The sequence below is a fragment of the Diabrotica virgifera genome, chromosome 5, assembly GCF_917563875.1.
Source record: "Diabrotica virgifera virgifera chromosome 5, PGI_DIABVI_V3a".
NCBI classification, from domain to species: Eukaryota; Metazoa; Arthropoda; class Insecta; order Coleoptera; family Chrysomelidae; genus Diabrotica; species Diabrotica virgifera.
The window spans coordinates 212,313,245-212,338,787 of NC_065447.1; the positions used below are offsets into that span (position 1 = coordinate 212,313,245).

At 33.7% G+C, this 25,543-nt stretch overlaps 2 protein-coding genes across 2 annotated transcripts; both read left to right on the forward strand.

The window, feature by feature from the left end:
* Positions 1-319: 319 nt before the first annotated feature.
* LOC126884607 (p21-activated protein kinase-interacting protein 1-like) lies at positions 320-7,752 on the forward strand. The gene is made up of 3 exons (XM_050650611.1): positions 320-518; positions 712-972; positions 6,933-7,752. The coding sequence occupies exons 1-3, from the start codon at positions 450-452 to the stop codon at positions 7,686-7,688; spliced, it is 1,086 nt and encodes a 361-aa protein (XP_050506568.1). The 5' UTR covers positions 320-449; the 3' UTR covers positions 7,689-7,752.
* A 3,845-nt stretch (positions 7,753-11,597) lies between these two features.
* LOC126884606 (uncharacterized) lies at positions 11,598-23,806 on the forward strand. Its single transcript, XM_050650610.1, has 3 exons — positions 11,598-13,214; positions 16,072-16,221; positions 16,864-23,806. Exons 1-3 carry the CDS (start codon positions 12,954-12,956, stop codon positions 17,626-17,628), a joined length of 1,176 nt encoding a protein of 391 aa, XP_050506567.1. The 5' UTR covers positions 11,598-12,953; the 3' UTR covers positions 17,629-23,806.
* The last annotated feature ends 1,737 nt before the right edge of the window (positions 23,807-25,543 follow it).

Here is a 25,543-nt window from a genome sequence, read left to right on the forward strand (position 1 = left end):
AACTGTTTTTATGTGCATATTTGTATTAAGGTACGTTAGGTTCAATCGAACTATTCTTGCTCCCAGAATATGTGATTTAATTATGACCTACCTTTTGTTACACCCTGTATATCAGTATACAACTGTAGGTAGGCAATCAAAATTACAAGACAGCAAATTAATTTTATCCACCCTTATGCTGGGGCCACAGTAACGTCTAATGCTGGTAGTTAACGCATTATTTGCCATCTCTGTAATGCAAAATAATAATGCGTTATTTACTGCATTAGACGTTACTGTGGCCCCAGCATTAGAGTCATACACCTCACTGCCTCACTCATATCCAGTGGCTCATTATCCAATGATCTCACTTTACTACAAAAGAAGAATTATCTAACCTCAAACATTTCAAAATATAACCTATAAAAATTTTGATTTTATTTTAGTAAACACATGAAAATACATACAGAATGAAAACGTTTGAAATTGTTGCTGGTACATACGAAGAGTTTTTAATAGGATATGAGTTTTTTGAAAAAGTAAGTATTCAAAGACTAATTAATCAGAAACTACATGTGGGTTTCATGAAACATTTCTCCAGTGTACATCAGTGTACATGCAGTATGCAGTGTATAGTGCATGTTAACACTTTGAGATTTTATCTGGAGAGATTACTTCTTAGTTATATGCAACCCTATATCTGCTATTATAATATTTATATTTCTCTTTCAGGACTCACAGCTGGTTCAAAGCTTTGCTTCTCATGATCACAGTGCTAGTATACGTTCCCTAACCAGGTGTGACCACTATGTCGCTTCAGGAGGTGCAGATGATCGTATAATTATATATGACTTTAGAATGCGAAAAGAACATTGCATGTTATCACATCATAGTTCTACAGTTACATGTTTAGATTTTACTCCTAACCATTCGCACATACTTTCGGGCAGTCAAGATGGGTTGTTAGCCATCACACGAGTAGGCAATTGGCAGGTAACTAAAGAATTATATTATGTTATGGATTTGTAATGACCACAATAAATATTTCCTTCTTCTTAAGGGGATGGAGACATAGTTTCTGCTCCAATGCTATTCAAATGGGATTCATTTTTTTCGAATCCTGAGAACACTATCAGTGACAATTTTAAATATTTGACATGGCATCGTGAATATTTTGAGTTGTTGATTAAATAATATTGATAGTGTATTTGATAAATAATTTATTTAAGAAGTGAACTTAATAAAAAGTTATTTATTGTTTATTATTATTTATTAATTGATTTAAGAAGTGAACTTAATAAAAAGTTATTTATTGTTTATTATTTATGGAATATCCAAGAAGAGAGTACACCAGGATATATTCAGTGATCCAAGTATTTTGTTGTTAAAGACGTTTAAAATTGTAAGTGTTTCATAGTTACAATATATTATTAAAAAATCACTTTATCACTTTTCCTCTTTCCTCGATTGATTATTAGTTTTTGTTGTACAATAGATAAATTATTACAATCACTGAATACATAGTTAGTGAAAAAATTATCATATTAATTAACTGAATTAATAATTAAGGCAATTAATTATACAAGTAACAGTTATCCAAGAACATTCAAAAGCCATCTTTAAAGTTAATGATGACATTGTCAAGTAAATTTTACATATCCATACCAGTGAGAATTTTACTACACGTAATTTGCCGTGTTAAGACAGAAAAAGTAGGGATAGTCGTAAAATATTTGCCAATTATGTACAGATGGCCTTAAGGTGCCGTGCATTTCTTCGTAGGTGTTCACCGTATATTGTCTTGTTAGGTGAGATGTTAGATGGTCAGGAGTAAATTATTTTGTTTTTTAATTTATATAAAACATAAATATTTTTGAATATTTGCGATTGCTTTATGGTTCTCTTCAGAAGGAATCAGGATAAACGGTCAAAGAGTAAATAACATCCGGTATGCAGATGACACAGTATTAATGACTGATTCTGACCATAGTCTGCAGATACTGTTGGATAGGGTTACTGAGAGTTGTGAAAAAATGGGGATGAAGATCAATACTGCGAAAACTAAAGTTATGAAAATATCAAGGAACAAAAATTTACCCCTTCCAATATATGTGAAACACCAACAGCCTGAATACGTAAACCAATACAAATATCTTGGTTGCTGGTTCAACAATCAACTTGATTATAAACAAGAAGTAAGAGCGAGAATAGAGGTAGCCCGACAAGGGTTTATCAAAATGAAAAGCTTATTTTGTAACAGTAGCATTAATATCGGCCTTAGATGTCGATTTCTGCATTGCTATGTGAGGTCAATACTTTTGTATGGAACAGAGGCCTGGATACTCAACACAACACTGATGAACAAGTTAGAAGCCTTTGAACTCTGGCTTTATAGAAGAATCTCGAAAATACCTTGGACAACCCACACCACCAATGAAAATGTTCTGAGGAGAATAGGTACACATAGGGAACTGCTAAAAATCAATTAAGTCAGAAAAGTTAGCTACCTGGGACACATAATGAGAAACAAAAAGTACCGCCTCACGCAACTGATCATCCAGGGCAAGATTGAAGGAAATCGGGGTCCCTGTAGGCGCCAGATTTCATGGCTTAGAAATATCAGAGACTGGACTGGCCTTGATTCAACATCTTTGTTTAGAGCCGCATTGGACAGAGACAGATTCGCCAGTGTAGTCGCTAACCTCCACTAAAGGAGAAAGCACCACAAGAAGAAGAAGAAGAAGAAAACATGAATCAATAATTATTTGTTTCTTTAGATATTAATTGAAGTTAATTAAACAAATTTTTGGCAATTCCCTTTGGTCAGAATCGTCAAACTACCAGTTGCCGGATTGCAACAGATTCATTCACCAGATGAAAGTTTTATGACAATAGACAAACAAATGAGACACAAATGACAAACAAATGATTGATTGATTGATTATAGATAGGGATTGAAATTAAGCATAACATTTCTCCAAACTGTGTTAAACTTATCTTCAAAGTCATGTAGGTACATTTTTTTCTTGCCTATACTGGAGCATTGAATAGTATACATGTGTGTATAAACTATTTCTACAGATTTTCTTCTAAACTACAGTATGCGCCAAAACAAATGACATTGAAAAACTAAAGCTTTATTAAACATGAAAAATTAAATAACAATATTTCAAATAATGCGAATTTTAAGTTTTGCTTCTATACAAAATGTGTTCAAAGTGCTCGCCATTGCGTTCCACTTATAACGCTTAACAAGATTGCTTATCATGTTATTAAAAATACGTTGCTGCATTCTTCTGAAAAAGGTCAAAATTTTTTCACGGAGTTCATCAATAGTTGCCGGTGGGTTTTCTGTAAAAACGGCTTGTTTCAGCATACCCCATACGTAAGCATCAAGAGTTGTTAGATCAGGTGAATGAGAAGGGTAAGGAAAATTCGTATTATGGGAAATTACGCGGTCTTCAAAATTTTCTCGAATCAGATCTAAGGATGCTCTCGTGGTATGACAAGTAGCCCCATCCTGTTGGAACCATCGGGTATTCAACTGTATGTTTCTGGCCCGACAGAATTATCTGAGATCAATAAAAAATGGTGTCAAAGTTGTTCTCTATATCGCACTTGATTTAGTGTAACTGGTCTTCCATGCTCGTCTTCCACGAAGTAAGGGCCCAATAATCCATTACCTGACACTGCGCACCAAATCGTTACACGGTCACTATGAAGAGGTTTCTCTACGATGATGTCTGGTTGTTCAAAACCAAGAAAACGATTTGTCTGTCGATTGATAAATCCATTCAGATGGATGTGACATTCGTCTGTAAACCACACGTTAGAAAAAAATAGGGGTTGTGCATAAATCATTGCCAAGACTGAAGCACAATAAACAACTCTTGATTTCTTGTCTTGTTTTGTCAAGTGTTGGCCAATCTGTATTTTATATGGAAAACCACCAATCTTCTTAAACATTCTTCGGGTAGACGTTTTACTCAAATTCATTTTTAGAGATGTTCTGCGGAGACTTCTTTTTGGTGATTCTAACACCAGTTGAAATAGCCTTCCTTGACGATCAGTACAGCTTTTTAGTTGAGTTAGAACGCTTCCTGTTCGTCGAAATTTTGCAACGACTCTTAAAAAGTCCTTATTAGTCGGTGCAGGCTTCTGAAACTCTTCCCGAAATTGATTAGCAACCATTAACAAACTAGGTCCATTTGATCGTCCATTCCCATATGAGCGGAAATAATACTCAATAATAAATATTTTTCTTGCATTGTAAGCACCATTTCGAATCTTTTTGACAGTTTGTTAGAATAAACAATGTTTAAAAATACCATGACAACTATTGTCACTTGTTTCATATGACGCGATTACATTTCACAGGCTTCCTGATTTCAGCGTCCTTTGTTTTGATGCATACCGTACTAAGGCACATCAATGGTGGAAATATCTATGGGAATTATCACCAACAGTAGTTATCTCCAATATGCTCAAGTGCCCTATAGTCCTCAATCATGTCCACGAGAAAGAAACTGATGAAGTATCAATCAAGATCTGTCTAAAGATGCAAAATCAAGACCTTAAGATGGAAGACCAGACTTTAAAAAATTGAAAGATTAGGGAGGACATCCAAATCCTCATATACACGATCTATGAGTCTCTTACAAAGTATTAGATGTTGTTTAATGTCAAGGCATATCACAGACTTGGAAAGGTATCACTTAGACTATCAGAGGCGTCAATGACTGTAATCAGAGTGTGAAACCCTAGCACAGTAACGCCCGTTTCACACACCAAAAATTTTGAACATGCGATGGCTTGAAACGTTCGGTGAAGGGAGGAAGGTTCTCGAGCCACTATTAGAATTTCATCGTGCATCACAAACGTCGCACGTTTAAAATTCTTAGTGTGTGAAACCGCGCTAAGGCAGCTTCAGCAGAACTTACTGTTACCATAAGAAGGTTTGATGTATCTTTCGTACAAGAACCCTGAATTTAAAAGGGTAAAATAAGACATGTATCAGTAACTGATTGAAAGCTTATACAGCGTGTAACAAAAATACAGGTCATAAATTTAACCATTTATTCTGGGACCAAAAATAGTTCGATTGAACCTAACTTACCTTAGTACAAATGTGCACATAAAAAAAGTTACAGCCCTTTGAAGTTACAAAATGAAAATCGATTTTTTCCAATATATCGAAAACTATTAGAGATCTTTTATTGAAAATAGACACGTGGCATTCTTATGGTAATAGTATCTTAAGAAAAAATTATAGTGAAATTTGGACACCCCATAAATATTTTATGGGGGTTTTGTTCTTTTAAACCCCCCAAACTTTTGTGTACGTTCCAATTTAATTATTATTGTAGTACCATTAGTTAAACACAATATTTTAAAAACTTTTTTGCCTCTAAGTACTTTTTCGAAAAGTCAGTTTTTATCGAGATATTTTGAATATTTGTCAAATCCACCACATATTTGTATATGGTTAAGTACGATTATGGAGACTTGGTAATAATATGAAAATTTATTTATAATTTACATTTTTAGGTATATTTTGAACCATATTAAAAAAGAAGTAATATCTCGATTAAAAGTGCCTTCTCGAAAAAATACAAAGAGGCAAAAAACTTTTAAAAACACTGTGTTTAACTAATGGTACCGCAGTAAAAGTTTAATTGGAACATACACAAACATTTGGGGGTTTAAAGGAAGAAAACCCCCATAAAATTTTTATGTAAACATATTAAAAAAGAAGCCGCAACTCGATAAAAACTGCCTTTTCGAAAAAATACTAAGAGGCAAAAAAGTTCTAGAAATATTGAATTTAACTAATGGTACCACAATAATAATTTAATTGGAACGTACACAAAAGTTTGGGGGGGTTTAAGGGAACAAAACCCCCATAACATTTTTATGGGGTGCACAAATTTCACTATAATTCTTTTTTAAGATGCTCCTGCCATAGGAATGCCACATGTCCATTTTCAATAAAAAATCTCTAATAGTTTTCGATATATTCGAAAAAATCGATTTTAATTTTGTAACTTCAAAGGGCTGTAACTTTTTTTATGTGCATATTTGTATTAAGGTAAATTAGGTTCAATCGAACTATTTTTGGTCTCCGAATATGCGATTTAATTTATGACCTGTATTTTCGTTACACCCTGTATATAGCCAATCTGCCAAAGTCCCTAAGACCTGCATAATAGTCGAACTACATATCAAAACACTGCCATTGATGAATCTTTATTCTAGGGATTTAATGACAAGAAGGTTGAAGATCAAGACGAAGGAGGTAATTCTCAGATTAGCTTACCTCCCAAATGATGATCTCGAACAACCACCACCAAGGAAGTTGGAACAGCTAGTGATCATACAATAGGTTTCTTTCTTGGAGACTTACTACAGACTCTGTAACCAAGAACCTTAAACAGTCAACCATGTCCAACATGACTGTAATGTTGAAACTATGTATTATATTTTTAACTGTTTTCACCTTCCATTACACTTTATATTACTTATTAGTTACATTGAACAGTCTCACACATTTTACAAAGATTGTAGAAGGTAAAAACAAGTAGAAACACATGGTTACTCTGGGAGATAGAATAGATTGAGAATGTGGACATAACATTTTTCTAATATATTCCCTTTATTCCAAGATGGAACAATAACAGATAGACTACAAAAATGTTGAATGGAGACTATATCAATGATACAAGGAATTCGAGAATAAAGAGGAGAAACATATTGATAGAAACAAGTCAGGAGAGTCATGAAGAGGATCCCATTTACTGGCGAATTCTGAATGAACTACAGCTAAAAGGGAATGAAGTATCATTTTGATAATTCCACAAATTTTATTTTGTTACATTTTATTTAATACAACTTTCTTTCTATAAATTCTTTATAATATCAAGGCTTGTTCCAAAAAATTCTGGTTTTATTTTTAGGTTGAAAAACTATGGGACAAAGCTCACAAAGGCTCAGCAATAATAGACATTGCAGTACACCCAACTGGAAAGTTGGCTTTGACTTTAGGAGATGATTGTACATTAAGAACATGGAATTTGGTAAAAGGGCGTCAAGCTTACGCAGTCAACTTAAAAAGCAAAAGTAAAGATCCAAAAAGTATATTTAAAATATGCTGGGCTGCTGATGGAGTTAGGTTTATACTTTATGGTGGAAAATACACAGAAATATGGGGCACTGAATCTGGAGGTATACTCCAAGTGATAGAACACGATGTTAAAGTTAGCAGTTGTATTTGGTATTCAGACAAAAAAATACTAGTTGGTTATGAAGATGGAAATATAAGTTTAGTTAAATTATCTTCATTGAAAAAGACTACAAATAAAGTCCATAAAGACAGAGTTAAAGTTTTAGCTAAATTTGAAGATTGGATCATATCGGGTTCAAGCAGTGGTGAAATAAAAGTCTGTAATAAAGCTCTGGAAGAAGTTAGTAAAATAACTGCCGGGTGTAGAATTACATCTATGGTTATAATACCTCCGATTCAAATTAAAAAAGAAGATGAAGTGGCTGAAGCTGAAACTGTAGAAATTGAAGATGTGGAAGAACCAATTAAAAAATCGAAGAAGAAAAAGAGGACTTCACAAATTGTTGATGAAAGCAGTATACAACAAGTTGAAGAAAATACTTCACCAGCCAAAAAGAAAAAGAAAATAAAGTTTAGTAAAAACAGTTAATTTAATATTATTTTTGTTAATATGTTTAAGTAAAAATAAAAGTGAATTATTTTTTTTCTAATAATTATTTTTATTTATGTAAGAGTAAAGCACATAATAATGTTGTTTATTTTATTACGGGAAGCAGGTGGTAAACCTAAAGAAGTATCGGGCCATGTCCCGTTAAAGTTGCCCTGGCGTGTGTTGGATTCGGGGAGGAAGGGTCCATCTGCACTCAGTCCTCCCAAAGGAGTCCATGCTCACAGATTCCTCCATAGCTCCCTGCCTTCCAACTAAGGTGCAGTAGGTCCTCTAGAGACTGATGCATCGCATGAATAGCCCAACTCTCTCTTTTGGTGATGGTGAATGTGGTGATTTTTAAATCACGCCGTGATCAGTGACAGTGATTTTTATATAACGGTGATTTTAACAGTGACCGCGATCACCGTTCTTTTATGTACAGTAACAGGCAGTCACAATAATTGTAAACTAAACACGATCGCAATTACTCTGTATTAGGTCATACTCGTACTATAAAAACATATATTGTTGATATTGAATATGTTTAACGCAACTATGGTTTGTTTTTAAACCAAGAGGGAATTCAAATTTACCGCGCTGTAATGCTTGTTTGTAACTGGTCCAACCGCAGGCAAGTTTACTCCACCGTTATAAAATTTTGACAATAATGACATTTTTCAAATTTTGACACTCTTGGCATTTCATAAGTTAATTAAGTTATATCGGCGGTTTTCTGTGTTATTTCTTTAATTTCTAGATTTTTAGTCTGCTTTTATATAAGAAGCAGTTGTTTTTAGAACTCTTTAGCGACGTATTAATATAATATTTATGGATTACCGTTGAGGGCTGACATGGTCAACCAAAACAGAAGATGTATTTGGAAATTTTTCTAGTGACTTTTTTTGGTGTGAATCTGTCTTTTTGTTTACTCCTCTTGGTTAAAAAATAAACTATAGCTGGTTGACTTATTTATAATATAAACTTACAATACCAACAATAAAGTAATCCATTTAAAAAGCAATGCAAAACTTCGCTTCCTCTGTAAATAAAACTAAAAATAACTAGAAAATGTCAACTAATTTCTTTTATATACTTTTAAGAGTGTTTTTATGAAAGAAAAAAATATTCAATACGTTTGCAATAATGTAAAATACATACATTGTATTTCACAGTTCCTAAAATTCACGGTTCCTAATACTCACCAGTTGTTACTTCACATTCGTCGTGAATATCATAATATTTATTCTATAAATAAACACGTTTTGCGAGACAGTGAATGCGAAGTTGATATCTGATATCTGGTCACCAGTCGCCGTTAATGAAGCTACTAAGGAAAGGTCGATACCTCACTACAATCACTACTCTCTTTCACTCTCTCTCTCTATCTCTCTCTCTCACCGTTATTGAAGCTACTAAGGAAAGGTCGATACCTCACTACAATCACTACTCTCTTTCACTCTCTCTCTATCTCTCTCTCTCACCGTTATTGAATCTACTATAAGGAAAGGTGTATACCTCACTACAATCACTACTCTCTCTCTGTCTCTCCCTCTCCTTCTGTCTCTCTCCTCTCTCTCTATCTCTCTGTTTGTCTCTCTCTCTCTCTCTCTCTCTCTCTGATCTTTGCTGTAGATTCCTCTCTAATATTTCCTTCTTTCTGACAATTCGAATTACTGCCTCCAGTATCGATTCAGTCTTTCCCCAAATTGCCACCTGCATTATGGTATTTGCATTTACCCTACCTACTTCTTGACTGACTTTACAACTCGGGGTGAGTCTTCAATCCTAGATAAATCGGCTTCAACATCATCCTTCTATCTTTTTTTGGGACGGCCTACTGATCTACCTTCTGGTCTCTCAAAAAACACTGTCTTCCTCGGATCTTACCACATGACCTACCTATCTCATCACTGATTGTCAATTATTCGCCCAGTTGTTACATATGGAAGTGAAACATGATGATCAGATTAGCTTTTATATGTCTGACGATGTTTTCAGTATCACATAGAGAAACTTATTCAGCATTGCGGCGCCTTTTCCTCTTTCCTGACAATTCACCTCAAATATCATTCGGAGAACCTTCCTTTCAAACACCAGCAGTTTATATTTCCTGCTGATGTAGAGTCCATGTTTCACTTCCATACAGTCTTAATTTAGATTGTCTTTTTAGCAGCTGGGATCTTAATAATGATGATAGGGAATATATAATGCTCTATTCCCTGCAACCATCCTTGCTGAGACCTCTTATTCCTCTTTTCTATGTGATTATCTCAAATACACAGTGCTCGGCCGTATCAGCCAGTCTGCAGTTTCCCTCCGCTACCTTCCCTATCCTTTCTCGGTAGGTCCTGAAGGAGCCATGCATTTTGTTATATAGGAACTGAGTGACAAAGTAGTTATTAGTGTCGCTGCACTGCATCCAGTCTGTGATAGGTATTTGAAATGAATAAATGAATATACTTGTCCAGGCCGCCCTATGCTCGTTTGCCCATTCTTCCTGCCACTTCGTTCTGCTGCAATACCTAGCTACTATTTTCTCCTGCTCATTCTTCCCGTAGGTTTCCGCTCTTTCCTTTGGCATTCATCATCAGGTAAATATAGGTAACACCCCCGCGATTGCTTGTATGGCCACCGTTGATGTTCTTTACGCACGTCCTACCGTTAGTAGTGCCTTTTCTTTGAACTTTCTCTACCATTCTCCTATATTTACTGACGTTAAGCACATGTTGCCATACTGGTGCCGCGTAGAGCACAGTAGGATAGAGTGGACCACTTACATTAAAATTCTCTCCTTTGGCCCCTTCTCCCTGAAACTCCCACGTTCAGCATAATTTATGTCAGCGCCGAAGTTCTCTTCTCTACCTTGCGGACGACGTATTTCACTTGTTCACCAAAGGTTCGTCTCGTATTTAGTGCTACTTCACTTTTTTGGCAGGTAATCCTTTCCCCATCCATGGCAAAAACTATATGAAATGAGTGAAATGAATGTCACAACGAATCAAAGTAACCTGTTAACCCAGGTACTCCGTACCAACGGGCGACGCTAGGAAAATATTCCAACAATGCATCGCAGATTACCCATATGAAACGCTGTCATTTTGTACTCTAATAAATACAGAGTATGCAACAAAAATGAAAATAATCGGTTTCGTTTTGATTCAATTCGAGTCTCTTGCCCTCTGACACCGTGTTTCGGGGTCTACCCTTTTCAAAGAGGCTTTGCAAGAAGCCTAATTTAAATCAAAACGAAACGAGATGGTAAACATATTAAAATATTTACACCAGAGTATGATTATACTGACCTCTAACAGGGAACGATAAGATGAGTGAAATTTAATAGAAGTCAGTCTAACCATACTCCGGTGGTTCGCCGGTGTAAATATTTTAATATTTATACCATCTTCTCGTCTCGTTTTGATTTAAATCAGTCTTCTTGCAAAGCCTCTTTGAAAAAGAGTAGACCCCGAAACACAGTGTCAGAGGATGGCAAGAGACTCGAATTGAATCAAAACGGAAGCCAATTATGTTCAAAAACTATATGGTAAAGCCCTCGGACCCTTCATGATCATTTCAGTTTTCTCGGATGCAAGTACGAGGTCCCTGCTTCCCATCTACGTCTTCACTTTGTTGAGGACTCGATTTCCTCTATATGCATGATTGACTATAATACCTAGTTTTTGTTGTGCTCCACCAGCACCAGTTCATCCGCATATGCGCATGTATTGCATGCACCAATGCACAGGTCAGTTTCCAGAATCTCGTTAAATAGAGCATTCCAAAGCAGTAGCCCCAGAGAGGAGCCCTGCGGCACTCCCGCCGTGGTCAGTTCATCAATCCGTTTGTGCATGATTTACTTTCAAGAATCGATTATTATCTATATAAGATTATCTATCATATCTACTTTTTTCAGAAACTATGTAGAATCGAAGGAAAAAACGTACGTACATACGTGTTTTCTGGGACAAACTAGAACATAAGATGGTTATTTACATGTACGGTTAAGACATCTGTCACAATATAAAAGAAGAAGAGGTTGTAGTTGTGACCATGACCCGGAATCTCATATGGAAAAATTGGGGAATTTCCCCCACCACTTCCACACCGCTCAGCTAAATAAAGAGAAACGACAGCCTTTCTCGCTCACGAAGACTTTAACCAATCATTTATGTTAAAACACCATACCTGAATGTCACAAATAAAATAATCAAACGAGGCTTAACTCGATTGTCAATTCTTCAAAAGTAATGACAGCTAGAGTTAGTGCAAGTACAAATAATTTTCTATTAGTTTACAGTTTTTATTGTATTATCTGTAACGATTTATTCTTAGTAATTTCAATTTCAGTTGGTTCCTTATCCTTCGTTTATAAAGTGTAGTGTGTAGTTTTGTTTTAGTTGCGAAAGAACTTTGGTGTTGTGTTAATAAAAAAAATAAACATGATTTATTATTGTTGTGTACAAATCATAAAAAAGTTAGAAAATGCATAGGTAAATGGTAAATAGTAATTAGTTTATAACTGTTTTATCTGAAACAACGAATAAATACACGTACATATATTTAGAAAAAAATTGTCTAACTTTTTTATATCCCTTTTCCTTACTAAATTTGACAGCAAAAATAACATATTTTGCAACTTGAGAATTCCGAATAATTTATGAGTATTACTTAGATATTATTTAAATAAAATACTTTAACAAGCTTAGTAAGTTTTGGTATTTTATTTTAATAATATAGGTGAGATTATTTCTTGTAAAATATAAAGATATTTTAATTAGTAACGAAATTGCCCGCAAGAGGCGCTAAACGGATAAAATTAATGCTTGTCCATTTGAATTTCCCGCCAAATGGTGATTAGTTAACACATCGCTCGCAAATGGCGTAAGGAACCAAATTTTTACAGTGAGTTGCCTATCTATCTGGTAATACTATATTATTTATCTATGGTTGTGACTTCTCAACCATTACGTCGGAGACTTATTTTTATTTTCATATTTTAATCAAAAATTGCAAAAGTGATGATTTATATTTTATTTTCTCAGCCAACTTTTCTAAACTAATTAACGTAATAACCATAGGTAATAACCTATTCATAAAAATGCACAAGTCATTCATTGATGTAAAAAGTATAGTAAAAATAGAATATCTGTGAAAAATCATTGACTTACAAATCTCGTGATTTTTCTATTTTTAAACAATTTCATGTGATTGTGACTCACACATTTACTTTACAAAAAATGTTTGTTTTTATCAATAGAGTCTAAAGTAATGGAAGTAATAATCGCTATGGGACATTTTTGTGATACTCATGGACCCTGTGTAATTTTGTGTACTGAAGCATTTGACAAAATTCCTGAAAAACCATCTTGTCTCAAAGTTCCCATTTGTTCAGCTTGTGAATCAATAAAACTTGATACAGTGTATGCATGTGAAGACGAAAGAAAGCAATACATTACATCAAGAACATCATTCGATTCTAAAACATCACATCTGTTAAAAGATGCAATTTTAAGAAGTCTTAGTATTGAAGTGAGTATATACTTTTATTATACGTATTTGTAAATATTTTGGTTTTAATCAATGATGTACAACTCTTCGTCAAATTATCCCCTATCTCCTAGTTATCTTTTTTAGTTCTTTTCTTTCCCAACAACTCTGGCACCCTTCCCTAATAAAATGGTTTGTTTTGATATGTGAAATATATCAATTTGAACCCAGCTGATTTTCTTGAATCCAGTTTGGTATTAATTTATCTCCGACCTTTCTGTAATTTCCTTGCTTCTGGTTCTATCTATCGTTAGGTATCTCTTTTAATATTCTAATCTCTGTTGATAGTGTTTTAGATCTTTACCTTTTTTAATAATCGTAGTACAGTATACTCTCTCTATAGTGAACATGGTTATTACAATTTGCTTATAAAAAGGTACATTAGGTGTCCCATGAAATTCCTATTGAACTATAACACCTATAACGAGGTATATTTGTTATAACGAGGGAAAATGAGATCGAAGAATATTTTTCTTTACCTGTTTTTGGCTGTGATGGCTATAAATACTCCAGCTGCCTGTATAGAGAAATGCCTAAAATCTGTGTGCTTATCAAGGCCTGTGATGTAATAAATTATTGAGACCAGGGAAAATGGAAGAGGTAGCAAGAGAACTGCAAAGATACAGAATCAACATACTAGCACAATAAAAAGTAAGATGGAAGTGAGAAGGAAACATTAAAAAGCAAAATTACACAATATACTACTAGGAAGAAAACAAGCAGGAAGAAAATTGCAGACTAGTGGTTAAAATTGACAATGGATCGTGGGAAACACACTTCACAGAAGTATATAGACTCAAAGAAAGAGGAAGAACATGATGAACATTTACACATCATTAAAAAAATGAAACAGAAAAAACATCTGGCGCAGATGAAATTCTCAATGAGCTGATTAAAAATAGAGGAAAAAATTATTAATGAGCATCTACAACCTAATAATTAGAATATGGGAAGGAGAAGAAATACCCGAGGATTCGAAAGAAGGCAGAATTATACCATTATTTAAGTAAGGAGAAGTAACAGACTGTAACAACTATACAGTCCATCTAATTTACTTACCGTTGCATGTCATTATCTATGCCAAAGATGTAAGTTGACATAGTTGCCGAAATATAAAAAAATCCTGGATCCATTTTAAATCAAATAGATCACATAATTATTTTAAACATGGATTATACAACAAAACAAATTAATATTCAATGTAAATAAATAAAAACTTTAGAAATAGAAAACAAGAATTAAGTTATAATCTTACGTTAAAGTACATAATAAAAACAGTAAATATAATGAAACAAATACTGACCCGTTGTCCTAGGTGAGCGACGGAAAACGACGCGACGCGATGCGATGCGTTGCGATGCGATGCGACCAGTAATTAACGCGACGTGTGGCTTATGTAGCGTCGCATCGCGTCGCTTTCCATCACTCAAACCAGGACAAAGGTGACGATATCAATTCATTCCTAATCTTAAGTATGGGGAAGTATACTGCAGTTTTGCTGGAAAATTCATATTAAATACTTAGCTTTAAAAAATTCCATAAACGAAGAAGAAAGACAACAAATATCATATATTTAGAGCGAAATAAATTTGGAGAGTTTCATCATTTATATTCGAAATTAATAAATAATCCACGTCGGTTTAAAGTGTATTGTGGCTTATTACCATGCACTTTCGATTATATTATTGCAGCTGTTAAACCCAGTACATATTCAACTGTCAATAAGTAATTTTCAAAAACCAATTTCTATTGAGAAGACGCTGTTACTGGCTTTAAAGTATGTTAATGAAAAAACACTGGTACTATACATATTAGTTTTTATTTATTTAATAAACTATTGAGTAGCATAATTTGAATTGAAAAAAGCAACTTGCACTTGACACTGCAAGCTTGACACTGACACTGCTTCAGTGCGTCGTGTCTCGTCGCGAACAATCGCGAACAAAACAAATTCGCACTTCGTCGCGTCTTGTCGTAGACTGATTAACCCGAAAACGTAGGCCACACACAAATACAACCATTACTTGATATTTTCGCGTCGCGTCGCGTCGTGTCGCGTTGTCGCGTTTGTCGCTCACCTAGGACAACGGGTTAGAGTAAAGAATATAAACAAATATGAAGTGTCATCACCGCAACTGTCAAATAAATGTTACCAATTTATTCTAAAATGTCACCTTCGTTCGATTACAGTTACAGTGTGGTCCGAGCAAATGTGCTTCATAAAAACGCTTTATAATCCATTTATACAAATTAAATGAAACATATTATTGTGTATTTCTTTAGGTTAACATTAATAGAAATCTTCAAATATTATTTCTACACGTATATAATAAAATATGTCTAGTGGCTGTAATTCCAGTGTACTAGGCAAAATGATTCTAAAAATGAACACACCTACCGCCTAAATATTTCGTGTTAGTATCATGTGACGTCACAGGCTATTGTGCGAATGACATGCAACGGTAAGTAAATTAGACGAAGTATAGAGGAATATCTCTACTGAGTACAACATACAAAATTCTAACAGCTCTTATCAGACACAAACTCACTCAATTCACACAGAAAAAATTGGGGACCACCAGCAAGGATTCGGGAATGCAGATCCACTGCAGATGTTATCCACATAATACAGAAACAATTATTGAGAAATGCTACGAAGATAACATAGATCTTCATACCCTCTTCATAGAATTCAGACAAAGCTTTGACTGTATTGGAAGAAATAAAATTTTTAATGAAAATTGAAAAAAAAAGATATTCCAGCAAAGCTAATAAGAAAGCAAAATAAATAAAATATTTTTTTTATTATTTATTTATAATAAAACATGTATTGTTGCAGATGGTTTTGCAGGATGGAAAAACTTCTGGAACAATGTATTTTGGAGATAACACTCGAGGTCATATCATTGCACATGTTTTTAGTGTAAAGGATTCATTTTCAAGGGGCTTTAAGAGAAAATATTGTATAATTGTTCTTGGAAAACAACAGGTAAATATATATATTTATTGGTCATTTTACATGTAAGTTTTGATATATCGTCGCTGTGAAAGCGATATATTGGTATCAAAATATTTCTCTTATTTTTGTCTTTTTTATATCAAACTGTCATAAAATTAGGTCAAAAAAGTCTGTCAAATGGCGTTAGGCCAGTTTGCATGTTTTAATCACCACTTTGCTAACAGAAAACAGACCTATTGCCCATTGCATCAGTCTCTTCCTAAACTTTACGATTAAAGGTTATCTGTCATGTAAGTAAAACTGAATTGTATCACATCCTAGATCTGAATTATTGGCAGATAATCAGTTGTCACTGTGGCTTAAGTGCAAACAGTAATCACATTTTAAAGTCATGGTGGCTTATCTGCATATTTCGCTGGATTTAGTCAATAAGCTGGTTATGGGCTATGAATACTTCAACAAGCAAGATTTCATAATTTTATCCAAGCAAATCGTACCCCTAGTGTGAATTAAAGGGTAATAAGTGATAAAAAATTAATTGCGAAATCTTTGGAACGCTCTAGTGAAAAATGTTTTTTTTGCATTTATGCCAGTTTGATTTCACAGCGACAATATTACAAGTATTCAATAATATCTCAACTTTAACCTTTAATATTATTTATTTGATTGCAGATATCTTTGCTTAGCCACTATGATTTCATAGAAAATAACTTGAAGAAGATCAGTGAGGGCATACAGCAAAAAGCAGACAAACTGAATACAACTGAAAGATCTTCCACCAACAACATGGAAAAAGTTCTAAGATCTCTTCCAGAGCTAATTGGTGAATCTGCTATCTACGCCCAGCTCCATATGTGGTTTGTGTTTTTATTACGGTCAAAAATATTCCAAAGAGTACCTCATAACATTCCATCCTGTCCAGTAGATTGTTCCTCAATAGAAAAATTAAGAAACGTAAAACTAGAAATGTCAGATGCTGTATATGATACAATTGCTTATTGTGTATTAACTGGAATTCACATTGAAGAGGTAGATACAAGTATTGTAAAATACTTTCAGGAATTGTTACCCAAAGGTTTTAAACTACCAAGTAAAGGACAGTTGTGTACTATATCCAAAATCAAAGATATATGGAATGTTAAATTCGAAGGTAGTGTACCTCTCATTCTTCCTAGACTTCATACATGTATAAAAGAAGCATTAGAAGATACAAGTATATCCAATTCGGCACTCTACCATCAAATTAAAAGCCTTATCATGCATTGGTATAGCATTTCGTGTGTTCTCAGTTGGTCTAAGAAGCATTGTGATAACCTCATGAGGACTTTGGAAATACATAAGTGTGATATGCCGTTGTTATCTTATTGGATACCTCAAAGTGGTGCTTGTGTAGAACTATGTAAAACTGATTATTTTAAATATGCAAAAATATCGTGACAGTACTGTATACCTCAATTATGAGAGGACATTTATCAGTATTTTAATCATGCAGTTTGTGATTTACAGGTAGCTATGATTTGATAATTTTTTATATCACTGATTAATATTTTTTTTGAAATGAATTTCGACTCGATTCAAGTTCTCTGTTTAACCCAGGTATGACAATACCAAAAGGCACCGTTAGGAAAATATTCCAATTTACAGTTCAGAGAACCTGTATGAAACGAGTCTGTGTACTCTAATACAGAGTGTGGCATTAGTAAAATAAGAAAATCTACGGTTTCGTTTTGATTTAAATCTGTCTCCCTCCATCCTCCGATAGTACTATTTCTAGGTCTACCTGTTGTCAAGGAGGCTCTGAGGAAGACACATTTACACCAGCACAACCGTAGTTTCTCGATATACATTAAAACTATTTATATCGCAGTATGGTTAGAACGCCCTCTAACGGGGAATAAGTGAAATGAATTTCGACTTGATTCAAGTTCTCTGTTTAACCCAGGTATGACAATACCAAAAGGCACCGTTAGAAAAATATTCCAATTTACAGTTCAGAGAACCTGTATGAAACGAGTCTGTGTACTCTAATACACATTATGGCATTAGTAAAATAAGAAAATCTACCTTATAAATTTGTCTTCCTCAGTGCCTCCTTGACAACAGGTAGACCTAGTAATAGTATGGAGGATGGAGGGAGACAGATTTAAATCAAAACGAAACCGTAGATTTTCTTATCTTACTAATGCCATACTCTGTATTAGAGTACACAGACTCGTTTCATACAGATTTTCTGAACTGCAAATTGGAATATTTTCCTAACGGTGCCTTTTGGTATTGTCATACCTGGGTTAAACAGAGAACTTGAATCGAATCGAAATTCATTTCACTTATTCCCCGTTAGAGGGCGTTCTAACCATACTGCGATATAAATAGTTTTAATTTATATCGAGAAACTACGGTCGTGTTGGTGTAAATTTGTTTTCCTCAGAGCCTCCTTGACAACAGGTAGACCTAGAAATAGCGCTATCGGGGGATGGCAGGAGACAGATTTAAATCAAAAGGAAACCGTAGATTTTCTTATTTAATATTTTTTTATTTTAAATGAGCCTAGTAGACTATTTACCAATACTGAAATAACAAGTAAACAAGAAAAAAACTTTTTAGAACAAATAACTACAAAGGTCACATACTTTGGCCATGTAGATGAACGAAATGTATTTGTTCTCTCTCCTATGGCGCCACAGCTTAAGTCAAGCCCTGGTCTCCCCTAGCAACCCTTTCCTTGGCAGCTCTCCTCTAGTTTTCCTGTAATTTTTTTTGTTGCCCACGTCTGTTACTAATTTATGAAATCTATCCAACAGTGTATGTCCTTCAATTTTGAGATTTTCAGCTGGCATGTTGTCATACCGAGTGCTTTAACGGTATCCATTATTTCCTGTCTTGTGGGTGGGTATGTTAATTCATTACCCAGGTTCTGATCTTTTGTTATCTCGAAATCCGCTACTGCATGTGCTGTGTTTGTATTTGCCTTGTTATGGTCTAAGAGCTAGCAACGTTTTCGAGAAAATATTTTAAGACAGCTGATTCCTTCATATATTGTTCTCTATGCTTCATCGAACACCGTACCGGCCATCTGGCTGCTGATACAGGTTGCATTCATTACTGCCCAGCACACCTGTACAGGTAAATACAAAATCAGGGTGACTGATTAGTGTGATAAAGCTCAGTAGATCCGCTATAGTAATAGATAGCAATAAAAGTTAATAAAAAAATGGAAGCCAACTTTGAGCTTCACATTACAAAATTAGTCAGAATTTTACAGGGTGTTCGATAACATAGTGGCAGACCAAACTTGTGTGTTTTTTTTAAATGGAACACCCCATATTTTATTTTATATTCGAAATGTTCTTAACTTCCCCATCACAAAAATATAAAGGTTTGTTATGTTATACAGGGTATTTACAAAGTTTTAACCAATGTTCTACGAAAATCGTAATAAGTTCAGCTCCCTGTATAAATCAAAATAAGCAAAATAAGCAAAACAGCAATGGTTTATTGGTGCCATATTTTTTTGTTGATTGTCAAAATTTATAAAAATTGTTGATATTGCTAATTTTCTTTATATCGGATACAGGATGACTCAAAACGCAAGTAAGTATATTATTTTCTCAGTAATTTTAAATAGAACACCTTAATTAATAACTTGCTCCTCTGAAAAATGAAAATATCTCGAAAACTAACAAATTTAGGCATAGGGAATATTTTAAAAAAATTAAAGTACGGCAATGATACTTTTCGATGGTGATGTAAAATACAGGGTGTTCCATTTACAGTTTCTGAGAATAGAATGTACTTGCGTTTTTGACTCACCCTGTATTCGATATAAGGAAAATTAGCAATATTAACAATTCTTAAAAATCTTCACAATCAACAAAAAAATATAGCACCAATAAACCATTGCTGTTGTGCTTATTTTTATTTATACAGGGAGCTGAACTTGTTACGATTTTCATAAAAAATTGGTTATAACTTTGTAAAAGCCCTATATAACATAACAAACCTTTATATTTTTGTGATGGGGAAGTTAAGAGAATTTCGAATATAAAATAAAATAATAGGGTGTTCCATTTAAAAAAAACATAAGTTTGGTCTGCCACTATATGTTATCGAACACCCTGTAACATTCTAACTAATTTCGTAATGTAAAGCTGAAAGTTGGCTACAATTTTTGAAGTTATAATTCTTTAGGTACGAGGGTGAATTTTTACATTCCCTGGCGCATGCGCACACCGACAGTATATTGTTAGTTGCTAAATTATCCAAGTTATGTGCAACTAAGGTTTGAAAATAATATATTAGTGTTTTTAGTAAATATATTTATTATAATTTTTGTGTCTTTGGATTTGTTTTCCTTGGAGTAAGATAATAAGTATTTTAAATATTTTTATATTTAATACTTCACTTGATCTGTTTGTCACTGTCGTTTGTAATTACGTCCCAGAAGCCGTAAAAACAAAACCCTGATGGGTTATTGGTAGAGCATTCGACTACATAACGCGAAGGTCCCGGGTTCAAATCCTGACACGGACGATTGTTATCCTTTTTTTATTTTTGGTGTTGTTTTAATAAAAAATTTTTGAAATTGGTAATATCAAAATTAGTTTATCAATTAAATAAACTTTTAAGTATCTTTATTTTGTTGAAATCATATAATAGAAGTATAACTTCTTACGTGCGTACAAAGTACACACACATTCTTTTTTGTTATTAACTTTTATTGCTATATATTACTATAGCGAATTTACTGAGTTTTATCACACTCATCAATCACCCTGTATATTGAATTTAAATTATTTTAGGACGAAACATTTTTTTGTCATTACTTTTTAAACCACAGAAATGTCTGGCAATTATAATTCATATTTCTAATAATGTTTAAAAAGTAATGACAAAAAAAATTTTCGTCTTACAATAATTTTAAATTCGATATATTTACCTGTACAAGTGTGCTGCGCAGTAATGAAGGCAACCTGTATCAGTAGCCAGATGGCCGGTACGGTGTTCGAGGAAGCATAGGGAATAATAAGTATATTAAAGAACCAGTTGTCTTAAAATAATTTTTTTCCGACGTTGCATTATAAATAATACATAAATTCTCTTGGTCCATTAGCATACTCTTGAAATAGTTTTTCAAGCCTGTTTTTATTTGTTACTACAGTGTTAATAGTGGAAGGTAAGATTGTAGCTATGAAAAATCAAGAATCTGTAAGGATATGTGCTTCTGGCTGTGAAGTATAAAGTAATGGTTACATGTAATAGATGACCAAATGTATGTATGCTTAATAATGTAGGAGATCATTCATTTTATATTATGTTTTGTTCATTGGAGAAATGGTTTGTTAATAGCAACTTTATATATTCAAAATTTCTTAAAGGGCACATCAATGATAATGTTACGTTACGCTGCTGCTTTGATTTAGGTGAATTTTGAACAGTTTAAAGTCGTATTTTGAATATATTGAGAATATTTGATTGCCATAATGCGTAAACATAATGAAGAGTATTCTAGCAGAAGTTCCCGAGCAGAATAAAATAGTCACATGTGAACATTTTTTTTGACGTTTCGTCTTATCATCAAAAGCGATTGTCTTCCTGACTTCGGCTGATCGCCAACTGAGCATGCAAAACGAAAGTTCTGGATGAAATAATTCTACACTACAGTCTCCCAAGTAACTGTGGTCTGGAATTATTACTTTTATTGTCTAGACAGTCTTTTGTGGATTCTGCTCTAAAAATCATTGTCATTCTGTTTAGTCTCTGGCGGCCTGTTGGCAAAAGTTGAAAAAAAAACTTTCGCAAATATTTATCACTTTTCATTGTTATCTGAATAGAATCAAGATCTGGACTAATATGACACACTAAATTCTCTTAAGGGGGTAGGCGCAAAATTTCGGCTCCAATCCTTTTTAAATGCATTAATTTTTTCGAATCCTGAGAAAACTAATAAATATTTTTGAAAAATTTTTACGGAGACTGAAAGATTACATTATTACCGAGGACCGAAAGTTTCTTAGAATAAACAAACAGTTTCTTTTGAGTGAGAGATATTTGAAATTAAAAATCACACTAAATTTTCTCTTTTTTTCACCCCTGTAACTTATTAAAATAAACATAAAAGTTTTCAGGGACTTTCGGCCATCGGTAATAACGTAATTTTCAGTCTGCGTTTAAATTTTTCAAAAATACTTATTACAGTGGAACCCCGATAAGTCGGCCCCCGATAACCCGAAAGTCCGGCTAACCCGAACCGATTTTTATCAGACAAACATTTCAACAATAAAAATGTATTGCTGTTACAAAATCTCGTGAACCTAATTCATTCATTTGGTGACGTCAATATACAAACGAAACGATTGATGAATCCGACATTACTGAAAATATCAGGGTGCAGATGGGACCCTGTCGCGCAATTCGCAGCAAATAAAATAGTCGTATGTTTTTGGCTTCATTTTATTTCGGTTATACATACGCATTTTCAAGGTTCACGAGGTTTTGTACCAACTCTATGTAATATAATATTTGAGACATAATGGAACCGGATTGAACTACATATACCATAGTAAAAATGACTCATGGCACACCACATTCATTGTCGAAAACAACAGGCACCTGTATTATCCTTTATTTGAAACTATCTTAGCATTGTTTAGAAAAGACTATTAAAATTCTTTTTTTAACAATGGTCTTAGTCATCACTGTTATTAAATAACATAACATCAGATACGGTATTGTGTGTAGTTAAGTCGTGTTTTGTAATCGTTCGTAAATTTATTCAGATTTTATGTTTGCATGTCTTTTGTCTATAAGGGCAACAAAACGTAAAAATGTTGTAGTGACAATGGAAAAGAAACTAGAAGCATTAAGTAGAATTGATAAAGGTGAATCTTGCAGCAATATATTATGGTGTCGGTACATCTACAGCATCGGATTGGAAGAAAAATAGAACTAAAATCGAAGAATTTTTTTTTCAAAATGATAACAAAAGACAGTTTGGACAATCGGTGCAAAGCTAATAAAGCTAAGAATGAGACTTTTGACGACACTTTGTATGTGTGGTTTTGTGTGGAATGCGAACGTGGTTTACCAGTGTCTTTGTGACAATTATAACGGAGTTTATCTGTAAGCATACCATATTTTATTAATTTTTACCATTTTCTCCGGCTAACCCGGATTTTCGATAACCCGGATCGGCCGCGGTCCCAATTAATCCGAGTTAACGGGGTTCCACTGTACTTTTTTCAGGAGGATTGGAAAAAAATATGATGCCTTGAAAAAGCATTGGAGCCAAAATGTTGCCCCCCCTCTCCTAAGCGTTGTAGTGGTCACAAACTGCATAATGAGATATAGTTCTAACGCAAATATGCGTTTATAAGCTGTGATATAGTAGAATAACTAACAAAAATATTTAAGTTGTTTAAAACATTTTATATTTCTTAAGTCTTAAGTATTCACGTATTTGTATGCATTGTATATATTTTTTAATTATTGTTTTTAAAAACTGCCAGTCTGTATACTAACTTGACTGCTGTTTTGAATTAATAATTAGTTGTGAATGTATGTTATATTATAAAAAATTTATTATGAATGTTCAAAAATAAATATGAAAATTATAAAATTTGTTTTATTATTATTTATATTTACACAAAATAAAATAATTACTTATAGAGGCAATAGGGCTTATTAACGCTTCTCATTTGTTCTGGGCTTTTGTCATATGTCATATAATATTAATATATCTACGTCATACGTTATATATCAATAATACAAATTAAAGACTTATGACATAGATATATTAATATTATATGACAGGGGTGGCCAAGGTCCTTGATAGTCCGAGCCATTTTTCAAAATTTAAAATGTTTCGAGAGCTGCAATTAAACAATTATCTAAAAAGTGTACAGAAGGTATTAAAATTTTCTCTCACTGTTTGGATTTCACGAATTTTAAAGTGAAATAACATGGTTAACATCGTTGTTTTCAAATATTCAAATATTTCTACAAGCAGTCTTTGTTAATTCAGGATACTTCGATTCTTCATCATCCTTTCATCTTTTTCTGGGACTGCCTACTTATCTTCTATCGTCTTTCAAAAAACACCGTCTTTAACACTCTGTCTTCCTCTGATTTATCACATGAACTCCCCATCTTATCTTAGCGAATAATTAGTTATACAATCTTAATTTAGATCTTAATAATGATGGTACGGAGTATAATGGTCTATTTCACGCAACTATACTTGCCGAGACCTCTTTTTAGATGAGCCCATCAGAATCAAAATCTGCTAAATCCTACACTTTTCGTTCTGCTAAATCCAAACTAAGTACAAATTTCTGAAGATGTAAGGGGCGTGCAAAAAAATTACAAATGAGTGTGCCATCTTATGATATTGATTGATGCCCCTTTGATTGAAAAATACCGGATACTTTTTGGAAAATTTACATTTTAATGTTCTGTTAGGCTCCTGACAAAATTTCAACACATGGATCTCTCAGGTTTTGATTCTATAGGCCTCAGATATAGTCGTCATGTGTGACTACCACCATATATTTAAACTCTTTTTTTACCAATTCCAATTTGTGGCCATTAATAGTTATGTTCTGCCTAACTCTTTGGTCTTGGATTTTTGGTTATTAGCACGTATTTCGTCTTCTCTTCACTTATTTGAAAGCCCAGACTACCTGTTTTCTCCTCGAGTTGTGAAAACATTTACTCTTATGGAATGAGCGACTGCACGTATCATGAGAAAAGGCCAACAATAGTTTTGATCCTATCCTCTATTCGCAAATCCCCTTGTCAGCTTAGATGATATTTTACTAATTACATATTCTAAGGCCAAATTGAATAGCAAGAGTGATAAGGGGTCTCCTTGTCCAAGTCCTGATGTTACACTTAGTCTTTTATATTTGTTGTCAGTAATTTAAGACATTTTGAAAAACAAAAATTAAAAGTAAATCAGGTCCATTTATTGAGAGCCACAAATAATCCTTCAAAGAGCCACATGTGGCTCGCGAGCTACCTCTGTTATATGACATACGACAAAACTCCGAAACAAATAAGACGCGTTGACAAGCCCTAATTATCATAGATAACGGAAGGACCAGACTGCGGTATTTCAAAAAGTGTAACTTGAAAAGGAACTTTGTGTAGCTCACTCGGAACATATTATAGGCCAAAGGCAAGCTATAAAACTATTAAAATCTACTCGCTACACCAAAATAATTAACTAGTTTTGATGGTAAATAAGCCACAATTTTACTAAAAAAATGATTTTATTAACGTCTCCACGTCCAAAAATCAGATGCCGTTGTCAAAATACAAAAAATATTAATGAATTAAACAAAAATGTTGCTTA